We start from the raw sequence: 17,845 nt of genomic DNA on the forward strand, positions 1-17,845 counted from the left end.
CTAGCCATGTCACTTTTAAGCAATAAAAATGCTCTCCTTTATTTATCACATTAATAAAATTACAAAGATAATACATTACATATATTATTTAAGTGTTAAACAGGGAATGACATGAGGGCATAAACAACAGCTCTTTTCAATGAAGTGCAAATTAACGGCGCACTGTGTGATTTTTACTCCGTTTAATTTACTGATGTGCATCTGATACAACTTCATTTGATTCGTTATCTCTGTAGTTTTGGTCTAGTTACTCACATGCATGTGGAAAGATATAGGCATTACTGTGACTGCACTGCAGACCCGACTATGGCAGTATGTCTGCTGGCCCCAGCGACAGAGGTGCATACCTTTTATAACTGTTCTGGTTTTTGCAGAATTAAGCTCGACTATGGCAATGTGACTGCTGGCCCTAACGACAGGGGTGCATACATCTTATAACTATTTTGTTTTTTGCAGAATGAGGCCCGAATATGGCAGTGTGTCTGCTGGCCCTAACAGCAGGGGTGCATACCTCTTATAACTATTCTGGTTTTTGCAAAATGACTAGATTTTTGTCTCATAATTTTGGTCTCTCCTCATAAAATATGTATCTTTCTGGCACATCACTGAGGATTGAAGTCACTAAATAATGACATACGTTGAAGTTTTAGACCATGTCATTCAGAAAATACATGCCAACCCAAAACTGATTTCTAAGTTTACAACAGGAATATTTAAAAAGTGCCCTGAGTTTGCGCCTTTGCCCCTCCCCTCCATTATTTTTAGTTGATGCTAAGATTCCCTTCTTTTCATCTCCTCATTCCCGTGTCCTTGAATCCAAACTATATTGTAAATCACAAACTTGCATTGAAAAAATATGCAAAGCATTTAAATATATAAATATTAAACATTTCACAAAAAAAATGCTTGTGATACACACATCTCCCCAAAATAAAAAAAAAAACACAACTTTATCTTCCAGCAGCCATCCTACAAGTATGCTGAGCTCTACTCTGATCAACCAACTACAAAAATATAACCAATACCCAAGCACCCCAACATGTGGACTAAAGTTTAATATATATTTCTCTAAAACCCCCATTCAGTGATAAATACAGCCAACCTATTTCTTAAGTCCAAATGCACCAGCCAAAAAAAACAAACAAATAGACTTAAAAAAAACCTAATTTATATAGTAAAAAAAACTACAATGAAACCTTCATCTAACCTTGCTGTTGTAAATCCCCCAAATTAATAAACACCTAAAAAAACAGCAAGCCCCTTTCACAGAACTATTAAAAATCTTGACAATCACAAAAAGGCATAAACAATAATGGAGGAAAAAAATGACACGTGCCAGCCAGTTAAAATAAAAAGCGAAACAAAAATGTATTTTCAACAAACCACATAAAGCTGGGAAAGTGTGACATTCAGGTATGGATTACAATTCCGATATCACAAATTAAGAAATAGCACACAAATGCACTTACCTCTAAACATTTTGTAATACTGCCTTTTTTTTTAAAAAAAGTGTTGTATCCAAGCACTACACTCTAGCAGATCAAACAAAAGTAGTCCAAAACAACATAGTAGAAATAAATACAGGAACATATGTTTTAAAAAAAAAACACGCAGCCTCTCCTCAACAAATGGAGTATGTGGGGGTAAGCTGTCAGATATGCACAACATATGGAACTGTAAGAGTGGGAAACTTTTATCATGACCTGCAACTTTGTTTTTAACACATTGCTTATGCCATATCTTACAGTACCAGGTATTATGCATATCTGACACAACACAATAGGAAAAAAATCTTAAGAAATAGAAAGATCATTCACCATTATCTATGACCGGATAGCTACCTTAAGCAGTATTCATGATGCTAAAAACTACTTAAAATGTCCTGAAGTAAAAGGAAACATTTAAATTGTCCAAAACTTACAGCCTTAAAAAGCTTGTAGTAAAACTCTGTCATTCAGTTGTCCTAAATAAGCAGTGATATTGTTTATGCCAACCAGAGTCACTCATAAAGTAAATAGTATGCAATTTGTTATACTTCTGCAGGAAGAAGGTACCTATTTACCATACACAGTTTTTTTTTTTTTTTTTTTTACATTTCAGACAATCACCTAATCGGCCATTTCACTCACAATGATAAAATAAAATATTAAGATCTAACAAGTACTGTAGAATTGTTTGCAGTCAGCCTATGAACACAGATTGCTTGCAGTGGGTTCAACACAGATTTTTAGATTTTATGACTTGTTAAGAACACAGATGCTATTTGCTCTTGACAAAACAAAACATTATATATGTATATGTAAAACAAAGTTAGGGTAATGTGTCAAATTTGATGTTGCACATTGTTCTGAATTCTGACACAGCAACAGAGTTATTTAAACAACCCCAGCCTACATCCATGCTTTGCTGATCATTTAGTAATTTTAAATTATGCTATTTCTTGTTTCAACCACTGAAACAAAGATTTTCTGTATTGTCAGTCTGGGTTACATATTCAAAATGTCTTCTTAAAAGCAAGTTCTGGCAGGAAGCAACAGTGCTACTAATTTTTAAAGAAACTAAATGAGAAACAGAGCCGTGATGCTTTAATCCATTTAACAAAGGAAACAAATTCCTGTAAAACCATGTTTTAACTGTGGCATACTCCTACAATGAATTCTAATTAACTCATACAGAAAAGAAAAATAAATGTTAATGGAGAGATCAAAAACAAAAAGGTAGTATGAAGCCGAGAACAAGGAAACCAAACAATGAAAGCACACAAGAAAATAAAGCATGTTATTTCTTATGAACTCCTTTTAAGCTACCCAAATCAGTGTGTAAGAAATACGAGCATTATGTACACTTGAGAATTTAATACAATTTTCATTTTGATCTACCATTGTTGAAGCTTTAATTCATTTTTATATTACTGCAGGCAATAATGAGATAGTTTGTTATAGGTGAAGTTGTAGTTTTATTTCAGTTTGCTTGTGTCACAGTATAAAAATGCCGGTCACAAACCCCACATTTCGGTCATTTCCCATTGGTCTGGTAGTTGCATAACTTATGTTTTTATCACTTCTTAGCATCCTCAATATTTCCAAAAAGGCTTTGTATTTACAGATATATGTAGTCTTATAGTGTGGAAAACATGTAATCCAGTTTAAGAACTTAAACCAATGGAATTCATTCATCCATTCAAAGGGAAGCATATTTTTAAGAAGCAAAACAAATGGAATGAAAAAAGTACTTAGGGAAAAACAGTCATACCTTGAACTGTTAGAGTTGCGGAAGCTTCTGCTTTTCCAACCATGTTTTCTGCTACACAGGTGTAAGAACCCATATCAGATGCTGTCACTCTCCGGATCTTCAAGGTGTGGTCATCTCGGATCTCATACCTGAAACATACACAACATATAACTGATGTTACAAAAAGGAAGGCAAGCAATATGCAGTAAGTTATCTCAGTGATGGTATCTGTCCATTCCAGCAAGGGTCTGTAGAATTAGATGCACAGTCTCAGCTTCCCTCCACTTGAAACCCAGAGCTAAAAGAACATACTGTTATTTCAGATCATAATAAACATTCTTTGCACCAAATGTACATGCCTGTGGAATCCAAGGAATCTGTTACATTCTGCTAACCACAAATACAATTTTACACTGTATTTTGCACTTTTAAACTGCATTTATGCTATATTACTGATTTTTCAAAACTGTTCCTTCTGATTTGTTGCACTTTTGACTGCTGAAACTGGTTCTGTTTGTTAAATTGAGCAATAAACCAGGCTATCATTTGTTGGACAGCCCCCCCTACACCCTTGTGGGAGAAGAGTGCAATTAGGAATAATCTGACTGAAGGTTGTTGGCACAAGGCTCGGTTTTGAGCTTTTTTATTGGTTAAATTGTTCAATTCGGTTTGCTCACTGTTTTAACATAGCTGCACAGATTTAAGCAACCAGCCACTGCTCTGCGGTATTAAAAGTCCTTTGGCTTTTCCCGGTTAGGGGTCGCCACAGCAGAACTCCCATCAGCTAATGATTGGTTGTGGATTTTTACGGTGCTGAGTTGCCAGCCCAACACCCAACCTTCAAAGAAGGCACGCCCATTCACACACGCACTTACCTGCATGTCTTTAACGTCACTCAACCATGGGGAGGACATGCAGACTCCACACAGAAAGCGCTCCAGCCGAGAATCGAATGAGAGAACCTCCTGCGGTGAGGCGACAACGCTAACCGCTGCACCACCATGGCCTACTCTGCTCTGCTGTATTCATCTACGCAATCCAAGGAATCTCTTGCATTCTGCTAACCAAAAGTACAATTTTATACTGTATTTTGCATTTTTAAACTGTATTTTTGCTATATTGCTGTTTTTTTTAAACTGCTCTTGCTGATTTGTTGTACTTTTTGACTGCTATAACACAGACTACATTCAGACCCACTGAATCTGGTTCTGTTTGTTAAATTCAGCACTAAATTAGGCTATCTTGTGCTTGAGATGCCCCCCCCTGCACCCTTTGAGTGCAGTTAGTACTCATCTGATTGATGGTTGCTGACATAGAGCTCAGTTTTGGTCTTTTTTTTGGTTAAATTGTTTAATTCAATTTGCTCACTGTTGCTACATAAGCCCTGCATTTGTTCAGGTTTGCGCTTGTTTCAACAAAGCTCCACAGAGTTAGACGACCAGCCACTGCTCTGCAGTATGCATCTTTTTATGTGTAGAGCGCCTCCATGCACCACTGCACACTATCACACAGTAGGGGTAAACATTGGCGGTTATAGACACAAAAACTTCAGTAGTTAAATTTTCCATTAGTAAGCTGCCCGTGATCCAGCCGAGAATTCCTTAAATTGCAGTTAGCTGCTCAGAGAGTATATCCCAGCTGTGATTTTGCCCATTAAACAGTCCCAAAACTATCAAAGCTACAACAGTCTAATACCATTTAGAGAACCCCCGCTAATATAGACCCTTTATAGAGCACTCATTAGTACAGCCCCTGTTTAGAGCACCCAGTTATAAGCACACCCCTCCATTTTCTCTCCCCACTGTGAAAACAGGATTTAACCTAGCATTACGGATGGCTGGTTTCCCTCCATTTCTCCTACCAGCCTGATTGACATGGGTATCCTGAGGCAGTGTAGCAACTGCCTCATGTACACTGACAACCCTCTACTCCTAATTCACGCAAGTACAATTTGTGAGAGATGCATCTTCACTAAGAATCTGGAATCCTTGCTCTTTTGCCCACAGAACAGTAACACTGAACAGGTTTGTTAGCTCATATACTACACCTCCTACTCAAACATCCACTCAATACACAAACCATCATACACAGAGGTAATCACCAGAAACCTAAACACCAGAGCCCTTCCAAACTCAAACAGGCTACACCTAATACAGCGCCTACAGCACTCAATACACACAAAAACACAAGCACCAGTGCCTCACCAAATAAGCTCCAAAGGCAAAGCACATCTAAACCAAATGTTTTAGTCATATGTGACGCTATTGTGAGAAATACAGATGGCCCACTCACTAGGCTGGACAAGGAGAAGGTTACTGTCAGCTGTCTATTAGGTGCCAGGACCCATCAGATCACACATGTACTCAGGTCTCTCAACAAGCAGTACCATTATGACTCAGTCATAGTTCATGTTGGGGTGAATGACTTGAGATGTACCTCACTGGACTAGATGAAGAGAGAAATGGTTGAGCTCTATGAATGTCCCCCAGGCAGGTACATCCCTAGCTTTGAGCAGCACTCTACCCTCACCTAGAATGATAGCACAATATAAACAAAAATGATTGACTTCAACAATTGGCTTAGTTTCTGGTGTCATTCTAAGGGGATCTCAAAAACAACAAATTAACAGACAGGTACAGACTAATGCCTTATTTAAGCACATATCACAACATAGCAAGCACAGCTTTAAGTTTAGATGTATTGAGAATGTACAAGTGGGTATGAGGGGTGGTGATATCAATAATATTTTAGAAATAAAGGAACTAGAGTGGATAATAAGGTTGCATGCAGATACCGCTCCTGGTTTAAATAACGCCATTAGTATAAAACCTATTTTATTAAGACAACAGATGGTTAATTTATAACACATAATAGTTATATATAGATTAAATTAATAAATAGGCTATTAAGGATATGAAATGTTTTAACTTGTTATAAACTGTTATGATATTATTCTTCACATTTTTAATGTTTTTTTATGATTTCTCTCAATAAGTAATTGTTTTTTGAATTTAATTGAGTGAATTTTATTGGCTGGTTTTGTCATGAGTTCTTAACTGTTACCTCTATTTAAATGTAAAGTATTTGGTATTGTGTATGCTGATGAAGGATTGAGAGCCCGAAAGCTTCAATAAATTACTGGCGTTTCTGTGATTTTTCGTTGTTTTTGAGAACTCCTTGCTCTATCTTAGTGTTTCAAGGTCATTCTAAGGGGATCCAGTTCTTGTTATCCTGGGATAACATAGTTGATAAGACCATGCTGCTTTGCCAGAGAAAGTAGTCACCTGTCACCTCTAGGCTTTTGGTTACTGGCTAAGGCACTTGCCTCCCCATGGTGCCTTTTTAGGCAAGGTTTCAAGAACAAAATGTCTGACATGAAAATATCAGTCACAAATAAATGAAAGGTCATGCTGCTAAACGCTAGGAGTTTAAAACGGAAACTGCACTCTCTGGAAGCACTCCTCTCCCTGGAGGCTGTTGATGTTTGTTCAGTCACAGAAACTTGGTTCAGGGCCGCAGAGAGTACCCCAGTCTTGCAAGGCTACAATGCTTTCCACACTTTCAGACCACAAAATGAACATGTGAGAACCAGAGGAGGACGAGTATCTATCTTCATCAAAGATATATACACCTCTAGACTAGCTAGACAGGAAAACTCCATGGAGTTACTCCAAGTTCAACTAACTGTGGGTAAGACCCCCCCCCCTTCAAGTCATCATTAGCTAAAGGCCCCCTTCAGTGAACCAAGATACTACGACGCTTATTTGGACCTACTGGAGTCAATCAAATTACAACCAAATACTCAAGTCATGGGCAATTTTAACTATCCCTCCATTGACTGGGAAACTTATATGAATTCTAACATGCTTCCACAAAGTTTCCTGGACTTTGTTAACACTAAGACCCTGGAACAAATAGTATGCAACCCCGCAAGGGTCTCAAATATTCTCGACCTGGTCCTCACCAACATGCACCACCACAAGTATAGGACCCTCACTGGTTAAATCTGATCTCAAATCAGTCACATTTGAAATAGCTATAACATCTGAACCCCTCAAGTGAAATCAGGCTGTTCCCTGTACAAACACTTACACAAATGTATTGACACAACTGTACCTGATACGATCAAAACAAGGTCCTCAAGAAAAAACAAGCCTCCTTGGTGAACATCTAGCATTAATAAGTTATACAACAAGAGGAAGAAGTTGCTATCTAAGAATGAAAAAGAAAGGTCCCAGAAGTGGAAGAACATACTTCTCTGCTTGAACAAGCAAATAAGACAACTTGTAAAATCTTCTAAGGGCAACTTCGAAAAAATTTAGCAAACACAGCTAAGGATAACCATAAGCCATTCTTCAGCTATATCCATAACCTAAAAGGCAGGACCCAGACGTGTGCTGAATTAGCTGTGGATGGTATCACACACACTGATCCTGTGAAATAGCTAAGCTATAAGCCGACAGGTTTGGTGAAAATTTCACCTCCCCATCCCCTTCAAACATTCCACAAATCATTCCCTCTACATCTCCCCCACCTTGCATCTCCAAAGAGCAAGTGATTGATGCTCTCTCTAAGGCAGAAACACAGCCTCTATGGGACCAGATGGCATCCCCGGTTGCATTTTAAATGGTCTAAAAAATACAGTTGTGTACACTTACCATAAATGTAGATGTTCGAGTGTATTCACTGTTGCAGTCATTACATTTGGGTAATCCTGCTGGCAGGTTGCCCTCAGTTGGCCTGAATTCCAAAGTCTTGGGTCCTGCGTCGGTTGCTGTCACCTCTTCCCTGATGTCAGGTCGTCAGGGATATAAAAGATGCAGCCGACGCCATTTTCTTCAGTTTTTCTTGCCCTAGATGTCAGGTGCCCCCAAAAGGGTATGCTAGACATATATATAAAACATACATGCACCAAAATAAACTTTACCTTCATCTACAAGCAAATACACCACATAGGTTGTATAGATCAGAGAAGTAAAGATAAGTTCCAGCAGAAATAAGGGGGAAGGCGGGTGGGTAACCTGGACTGCAACAGTGAATACACTCAAACATCTACACTTATGGTAAGTGTACACAACTGTACTATGTTCTTCGTGTTTCACTGTTGCAGTCATTACATTTGGGTAGAGTCCCAAAGCTATGGTTGGGGGGCTGGAGCTAAACAACATTAGGAGCGGCTATGAGGCCCTGCAGAACTGCAGTGGCAAAGCCTGCTCTGGATTTAGAGTAAAGTGGCAGATTGTAATGCTTTGTAAAGGTGTGCACTGAACTCCAAGTAGCAGCCTCTAAAATGTCTTTGGTTGGTACTCCCCTGAGAAAGGCTGCAGAAGTGGCTGCAGCTCTGGTTGAGTGTGGCCTAATGCCCTTAGGCACTGGCTTGCCATGCTGAGAGTAGCAGAAACGAATGCAGTGACCTATCCACTTTGAAATAGTTTGCTTGGAGACAGCCTTTCCTTGTGATCCTGCAGCATATGCCACTAGTAATTGTTCTGTCTTTCTGAAAACTTTAGTTTTGTCCAAATAGAATCTAAGTTGTCTGTGTACATCCAAAGAATGTAGAATTTTCTCCCCTTGTTCTGTGGATTTGGATAAAAAGTAGGCAAATGAATAGTTTGGTTAAAGTGCTACACTGGACACCACCTTAGGCATAAATGTAGAGTTCGTCCTCAGAGAGACCCTGTCTGGATAAAAAATGATAAAAGGTTCCATAGCCATGAGAGCCTGCAGCTCTGACATTCATCTTGCAGAAGTTATTGCTAGGAGCAGAGCTGTTTTCCAAGATAAAAACTTTATATCCGCAGTAGCAGCTGGCTCAAAAGGAGGTAGGGTGAGTTTTTCCAAGACATAACTGAGGTCCCATGCAGGCATTGGTGATATCCTTGGAGGCCTTACATTTTTGGCTCCTCTGAGGTACTGTCTTAATAAAGGATGTGAAAAGAGTGGTGGCTCTGCATTGTAATGAGCCGAAATGGCAGCGACATGAATTTTAATTGAGAAAAAGATAGGCCTTTGTCTGGCATCTCAGTTAAGTATTGCAAAATCTAAGGAATATTTGGTACAGCTGTGTCCTTGAGCTTGGTTCCAAGCACAAAATCTCTTCCATTTTCCAGCATAGGATTTTCTAGTACTAGGCCTTCTGGCTTCCAAATGATCCATCACAGCTTTACTGAGAGGTGTGCTTTGTATGGCTACCTTATCCTCCATGCTGCCAGGTTTAGAGTCCTGAGTTGGCTGTGCAGAATCTGATTGTTTTGTTGGGACAGTAGATAAGGTATTTGAGGTAAGGTCCAGGCTGGGCATTGAGACAAGTTCCTTAAGATCGGATAACAGTACTGGCGGGGCCAGTCTGGGGCAATCAGAATCATTTTTGGTTTCTCCTGTCTCACCTTTAGGAGTACCTTGGGGAGGAGAGGCAGTGGAGAGAAGGCATATACTGAGAGGTTTTTCCAGTTGGAAGATAAGGCATCCACTTTCCATGCTTGTCTGTGATAAGTCCTTGTGCAGAATCTTTTTAGTTGATAGTTGTGAGGGGAGGCAAATAGATCTATGTCCAGGCGCCCCATTTCTTTGTTATCATGCTGAAGACTTGTGGATCCAGGTGCCACTTGTGGGGATCCATGAGGTTTCTGCTTAGTTCGTCTGCCAGAGTATTGTCCTTTCCTGGCAGGAATTGTGCCTGCAGATGAACTTGGTAAGTCAATGCTGTGTCCCATAAAGCCATGGCTAGTCTGCAAAGGGGGTAAGAATACGTGCCCCCCTGCTTGTTTATGTACCACATGACCGTGGTATTGTCTGTCTTTATCAGTAGTTGTCCCGGATGAATTAGGTCCTTGAAGGCTGTCAGGGCATTTTGAACAGCTAGCATCTCTTTTTGATTGATATGTAGATGCATTTGGTTTGTGGACCAGGTGCCCTGAATGCCTTTTCCTGCCATGTGGGCCCCCCAAGCATAAGTTGATGCATCTGTTGTTAGGCTCTGCCTGGCTGGGGGTAGTGAGAATGGCTGTCCCTTGTTTTGGTGACAAGCCTTTGCCCACCATCGAAACTCCTGTTGCAGGCAGGGAATGAGAGTAATCATTGTTTCCAGGCTGTGGCAATGTTGTGTCCAGACACTTTTTAGGTACCATTGAAGTTTCCTCATATGCAGTCTTGCATATGGAATTAGTAGGATGCAGGATGCCATGAAGCCCAAAGCCTGCAGCATTTTTCTTGCAGATAACTGGGCCTTTGTTGCCATTTCCTTGAAATAGTCAGTTGCCTTTGTTTGTCTGGCGTGAGATAAGCCATCTGGGCAGTTGTATTTAAGCTTGCACCCAGGAATATTATCTCTTGGGAGGGTACCAGTTTTGATTTCTTTTCGTTGACTGTGTATCCTAGGCATGTTAAAAGTCTTTTCACAAACGCCAGATGCTGTAGTAGAATGTCCTTGTTCTCTAGTTGAATGAGGCAGTCGTCCAAGTAAGGATATATTTGTATTCCTCTTTGTCTGCAGAAAGCAATTACTTGTGCCAGGCACTTTGTGAAGACCCTAGGCACAGTAGATAAGCCAAAGGGCAGTGCAGAGAATTGGTAATGCTTTGAACCAGCCTTGAATCTGAGGTATCTTCTACATGATTGTCTGACTGGGACATGCAGGTATGCCTCTTTTAGGTCTAAAGTGATGAGCCAAGCCTTTCTGCCTAGCATGGGCAGAAGCTGCTGCAAGGTCAACATCTTGAATTTTGGTATATCCAGGAAAGTGTTTAGAATAGATAGGTCCAGTATTGGTCTCCATGCTTTGTCCTTTCTGGGTACCAGGAACAGTCTTGAGTAAAATCCTTGTCCCTGCTCTTGCTGTGGCACTTGTTGAATAGCCCCCATGTCCATGAGGGATGAGACTTGTTTTTGAGCCTCTGCCCATTGATTTTCTGGCAGGTCTGGCCAACCATTTGCCCTTGGCAGGGTATGGAAGTGAAACTTGTAGCCTTGTGACACTATGTCTAGAACCCATTTGTCCTGGGTTATAATGTGCCATTTTTGAGAAAAAAGTGCTATTGTTCCCCCTAAGGGTGCTGCCAGTAGATAAGTGCTTGGTTCAGGCAGGGGGAAGTCATTGGGACTGTTTCCTGTATGGTTGTGATTTGTCTTCTCCACTTTTGAAGGTAGAAGCACCCCATTGCTTAGACATGTACGAACCTTGCGGCTGGGATCTGCCTCTAGGGCATCTGGATCTGCCCCTTTGAGGTCTGTCTGACACTGGAAAGGACCAATTCTTTGTAGGCCAGTGTCTGCTAAACCTAGGTGGCTGTACTTGTAAAAAATCATTGACCTTTTGCATAGATTTAGCTTTGTCCTCCATTTTATTTAACACTTCTTCTGCTTTAACACCAAACAAGGTATCATGCTGTAATGGTGCATCTAATAATTTAGCTTTGACATGATCAGGCAGATTTTGTTCCTTTAACCAAGCATGCCTCCTAATTACAGAATCCGTAACAGCGGCCCTGCAGGAGGCCTCCAGAGAATCAAAACCACATTGCAAAGTATGCTTTCCAACTTGTCCAGCTGCATGCAATAAATCCTGCATTTCTTTGTTTTCTGCACATTCAGAATTTACTAACATTTTCTGTTTAAGCAGTGTCATGACATATTGCTGATATTTGAGCATATGAAACTGGCGGTTTAAGGCCCTTACAGCCAAGGTAGCAGATGTGTAAATCTTTTTTCCCCATCTATCCAGTGCCCTAGAATCTCTGTCAGAGGGGGTAGGGTTTTTTGCAGTGGAAGCCTTAACCCCTTTGGGACCCTGAGAAATAGTTTCTGGGTCTGCAGCAGGGTTTTTGAAAAGGAATTTATGAGAGTCAGGAACCCTTTAGTATCTGTCAGGCTTAACAGGAGCTGGAGGTAAGGAGTCAGGAGTCAGACTAGACTCTGAAAACACATCATCTATAATGTCTAACACAGGTGGAATAGCTAAAGGCCTCCCTCATGGTATGTAAGGTTTCCCCAAAGGAATAGTCCTCAGGAGGAGAAGCTGAAGGAATAGATTCTTCAGCATCAGAATCCTCATAGGGGGGAAGAGAATATTCCTGATCAGAAGAGGAATCAGAGGAAATGGAAACCTGATCTGAAGATTCATAGTCTGTCTCTTGCCTAGGCCTCTTATCAGGAGGGGGATGAGAACCCCTGATCAAGGTAATTAAGTCTTCGGCCATTTTGAGCATCTGTTTTTTGGGCATGGAGGCCTGTCCATGTGGCTGGTGAACTTGTTTCTTTGTCTTTAAAGGTGCTTTAATCTTTGCCTTTGAAGCTGAAGTCAGTTTAATGTATAATTGTTTAGGTCTGAAAACACCCTCAGAAGCCGATGCTTGCTCAGCGGCTCCAGACCCATCTAAGGGAATAGTCTCAGAGGCTCCAATAACTTGAGTTTCCAGCGGCCTGACCAACTCCATGTGGGTGTCGGTAGTGGACTGCGACTCTAAAGTAGCGGGCATCAGGGGCTGCAAAAGCACCTCACTGAGAACCGGCGAACCAGCAACTGGCTTAGGAGAAGCTTCATCATCGGTTGTGGACCTCGGTTGCCTTTTTCTTTTTCTTTGCAGTTTTTGTGAACTCCGCTAGTAAGATGGCTATCCGATGACATTGTATAATTAAATCTGCGGCCAAAATAGCTTAGTGCAAAATCGTACCGACGCTTAATAGTGCATTGGTTAAATCTAGCACAAAACCGACAACTTGGTACTTAGCTTTTAATTAAGACTTCGGATCTGAAACTCGAACACGAAAATCTCAGGAGTTGGCCGAACGGCACTTGCGAACTGCTTCTGCTTCGGGCACTACGTGGCAAGAAAGACTGAAGAAAATGGCATTGGCTGCATCTTTTGTACCCCTGACCTCAGGGAGGGGCCACAGCAACCGACGCAGGACCCAAGACTTTGGAATTCAGGCTGACTGAGGGCAACCTGCCAGCAGGATTACCCAAATGTAATGACTACAACAGTGAAACATGAAGAACATCACGAGTTAGCAACTACATTAGGTACTTTCTTCAACCACAGCCTGAGTACTGGTTTTGTACCTGCTGAATGGAAAACAGCAACCGCCATCCCCCCTTCATAAAGTGGGTACAGCAAAAGACCATGGGAACTACAGCCTTATCTGTAAGGCCATGGAACAAATCAACGTGGACCTTATAAATAAGGATATAGGTGATCTCCAAATCGTTGATCAGACACATTTTGGTTTTGTCAAAGGCAGGTCATGCCTGTTAAACCTGATGGACGTCTTCCAAATCACCACCAGAGCCATAGATGAAGGCAAATCTGTGTATACAGCCTATCTTGACTTAGCAAAGACCTTCGACACAATCCCACATTTGGGCATCATTGATAAACTCTCCCAGTTGAATATCAATCCTTATGTCATCAGGTGGGTTGCTAATTGGCTCACTGATAGATCATACTCAGTCTAAGTTGAGGACTTTACCTCAACCAGCAAACCTGTCAAAAGTGGGGTTCCACAAGGGTCAGTGCTGGGTCCCCTATTGTCTGGGATATACTTCTCAGAAGTTCAGGCAAAAGTAGAAGAGCTGTGGCTGACTAAGTTTGCTGAGGACTGCAAATTAGGTGCAATCACTGAATCCCCAAACGATGTCAGTATACTTCAAGAGGGACCTACCAAACCAATGATTGGCACCAAACCCATGGACCCAAATTCAATGCTAAAAATGCATCACCATCCCCTTAAGTAAAAATGATATTCCTGCAGACTATCATATAAATAATAATACCCGAAGTAACAAGTCAGTAATGAAAGACTTGGGAACGCAAGTTGACTATAGCCTAAACTTTGACCACCATTAGTCTACTGTGGTAAGGAAAGCATTCTACATCGCACACCTCATTAACAAAGGCATTGCCTCGACAGCAAAAGATGTCATAACACCCCTGCACTTGACCTCATCGGGCCACTAATTTAGTACAATGCTCCCTTTGGTATGTGCCTTACCAGGCACCTGCAACAACTTGACAGACATCAGAGATTTCTAACCAAGAAAATTCAGGGGCTCCAGCACTTATCATACACTGACAGTCTGAAGTCACTGTTACTGTACTCAGTAGTGTACAGACTGCTGAGAGGAGACTTGTGCCTGGCCTAAACAGCAATCTTAGATCCACCTTGATGGAAATGCTGCACACTGGCAAGTCAAATGGGACAAGGGTCACCCGCTCCAGGGATCTTAACCTGGCCTGCAACAAATAGGACTTGATGGAGAGAGAGATATGTCTCTCAGAGGTTGCCACTCCTCTGGCATAGGCTACCACTTCACATCAGACAAAGCCCCTCTATGACCGTGTTTAAGTGTAGCCTGGATGACTGGATAGGAAACCGTAAATTCCTGCTGGGAATTTCATCTATAACCTTCCTAGATATGGTATATTGGGTACATATGGCTAGGCTTAAAAAGACTTTGAATCAATAGCCCAGAACCACCTAAGAACCCAATCTCTGTTACCTATCCAAGTTCAAAACAATGTAGTACATAATGCAGCATTCAGAAACACAGCATGCACTGCACAGGGCTAATGCATATAAAATGTAAGAAAGAAAGACAACTTAGGATTCAAATGCTACTAACTAGTATATTGTTACAAACCCAAAAGGCAGCTGATGCACAGTAAGTATGCAAATCAGCTACACAACATAAATGTCAACACTCTTGGAGTGCGGTACAGAGACAGTTATGCTGTGCATCAAAGTTACCTACCTGATTGAAAGTGTGTTATAATACAATTTCACACATGCAGCCTGAGGACAGGGGCAACTGTATTTCTATGGTACAGATCCAGGAGCTATCAATTTGCATGTGTGTAAAACACCTGGTTGTACATATCTCCTAACCAATAACTGCACTCCATTCCATCACTCAGGTTCACTACTGAAATGAAGGATACCCTGTGCTGCTGTTCATTGCATTATCCTTTATCCCAAAAGACAATTAGTGCCTACTGAAACATGTACTATTCTTTAATTTATTTATTTATTTTTGCTTCCCCTTCTGCTTCCTTCTTTCCCGCATACCCCAGCACCCCTTCCATCATCTGGTCTACTAACGTCTCCTACAGACCCTGGACTATCTCTGTTCTAAGGCTGGGACCAATGCAAAACCTGAGTGCATCCTGTTGGATTGTACCATTAACTGCTTCCATAAGGGGATTTTTTCATTTGTGACTTACCTTTTGGTCCCCCCATGCTTTCACCTGTTTACATCCAGGAGCTACTCCGCTCTTTAGATCATGCCTCGATACAGGAATACCCAGACAAATGTCTATTCTTGCATGTCTACTCTTGCATGCTAGACTGGCAGATGCCCAAGATGTGAATCAAACCTGAGTCACCTGGACCACATTTAGGTGTCTAGCTCTCTACGCCAAAGCACTGGTAAAAGTAGTACAATTGTTTATCTACACTGAGTATCACCTATCAATAATGAGATATCTACTATAAGGATCACCCCTGTAATTATACTCACTTACCCCTAATGGCTGAGATATCCAGAGAGAGATTTACAGCAGAGGCCATCCCTGTCATTTTTCTCGACTCAACCCAATAACAATTTTCTAATTAGGAAGATTATACCAAATCCTGACTATGCAGTCAGGTTTCTGAATAGTTTATTCATTACATCACAGTGACACAAATTCCAGCTACTCCATAGTAAAAGAAAAAAAAAGGCGGCTGGGGTGCAAGGCATATGAAAACCCTTGATATGTCAGCAGTGATTAATGTTATCAAAGTCTGTGGAACACACAAAAACTATACTGAGTAGCTAGTGATACAAATACAAAGAAATAGTTTATGAAAAGCACTCTGCAACAATGCACATTAACTTAAAGTAGTAAAGACAAATGAAAGAGCAACACTGAAGTTTCACTTTGCTCAATTACTCCAGAAGAAATGAAAAAAATATGTTATAACAGTAATAATATAAAGTCAACATTTTCAATTAAGCACCTCAGTATTTTGTCCAGACATGCTTCCATTTTTTTGCCTTTTCTTCACTAAATGAGATTTCATTCAGATTTGCTGCTTTCTAATTCCCCCAAAGAGCTCAATGTTTATATTTCAATTGTGCTTTATGCCAAAAAACCTTCCAACCCAAACAAAAGTGATCTGTCTGGGACCATTAATTCACCGAGTCACGTTTTTTCCCCCTAGCTTATACTAGTACAGCTGTGTTTATAAATAACTTGTCCAGGGAGCTATAACGAATGCTGTATTTACGAAAGGAAAACTGTTGAATGAAAATTGAGAAACCAGATATGTGGGAATAAAAGAAGAGTTTCTGTTGATCCTAGAATTTGTCAGCTTATGCGATAAAAGAAATTTTAAATGTGGCAGATAATTTGTTGGAATACAAAGTCTTCAAAAATTACTAGAATTAAAACGTAAAGCTTAGACTACCAAAGACCACAAGAATGCAAACAGGTTAATTTCCTGTAGACAGTAAATCTGTTATAATATTTTTTTCAGTAAACAGAAAGAACTTTATAGGCAAAGACCACTGTACTGATATACCCTAGGCATCTTTTTGTGAGGTTATCCTTCTTTAAAGAGACATTAGAAGTAAGGTATGATATACAATAGCATGAGTTCTACAACAGGCAGTCAACATTAGCAGACGCTAGGTAACAGTGACAATGTTACTTTAGAGATATATCCACCCACACCAAGTTTAGACCACCTCTCTGAGAATTTATGACACATGCATGGTTTTCACTCTTGGTTCTAGACTAGTCAGGTCAATGCTGGCCATTTATTACAGGTGTGGGAAATGGGCTCTAATATCTGTTAACTGTAATAAGCCTAAACCTTTTACACAAGCAAGTAAGCAAGGTTGGAAGTGCATGTTGAATGGCTTGGAGAAATTATAATGTATTAACAAGTTTTCAAAGATAGCTAGAAGTCCTGCTGCCTGTTATTATACCAAACGCTGACAGTGGCAAAGAGGTAAAGATTAACTGGGGCATGGAAAAAGGCAGAAACACAGGAGGACAACAAATTCAACACTGGTATATTAAGTCAGAGAAAAATACAAAATGATCAAAAAGGCATTTTCTGGAATGTATACCAATGGAGTTAGCTTAGGAGTTGTACATAATACATGTCCCTTCAGCACTGCCCTTAAACGGGGTGCACCTCTCAGTAGAATGGTGGATTATTTTCTGGTACTATATCCTGTTTTGTCTGTTTTATATGTTGCTGAATATGGACAAGCAAATATAGTGATATTACATCCTTATGCCTGATTGATCCCCCTTCCTCTCTCCCTTAAGACAACTTTCCTCCTCCTCTTTACCCTCTCTCTCTCTCTCTCTCTCTCTCTCTCTTCTTCTTCTGCTTGTTTTTGCATACAGAAAATGCATTAAAAATGAGCCCCAAAAGCAGTGTCAGTCTCTACTGTTGTGTCTCATCAACAAAATTAAGATGGCTCAGTTTTCATCACACTTAACTTCCTAGATAAATCTGACCACAATGAATTCCAGACTATGAAGTGTAGTCAAAATTTCTGTATATGTTTACCAGTAAAATATGTCATTAAAGAGTATAACTTCAGTTGCAGTAGCTGTAGTAA

General features: G+C 40.5%; 1 protein-coding gene across 3 annotated transcripts in view; it reads right to left on the minus strand.

Moving 5' to 3' along the window:
• ROBO1 (roundabout guidance receptor 1) overlaps positions 1–17,845 on the minus strand; it is a 1,916,411-nt gene that overhangs the window by 341,134 nt on the left and 1,557,432 nt on the right. For all 3 annotated transcript variants that reach the window (XM_044072442.1, XM_044072441.1, XM_044072443.1), the window contains exon 6: positions 3,253–3,380. In XM_044072442.1, coding sequence (XP_043928377.1) covers positions 3,253–3,380 — 128 coding nt within the window. The remainder of the gene's footprint in view (positions 1–3,252; positions 3,381–17,845) is intronic.

This window comes from Protopterus annectens, chromosome 5.part0 (assembly GCF_019279795.1).
Source record: "Protopterus annectens isolate FY-2018-M chromosome 5.part0, PAN1.0, whole genome shotgun sequence".
In the NCBI taxonomy this organism is placed as follows: Eukaryota; Metazoa; Chordata; order Ceratodontiformes; family Protopteridae; genus Protopterus; species Protopterus annectens.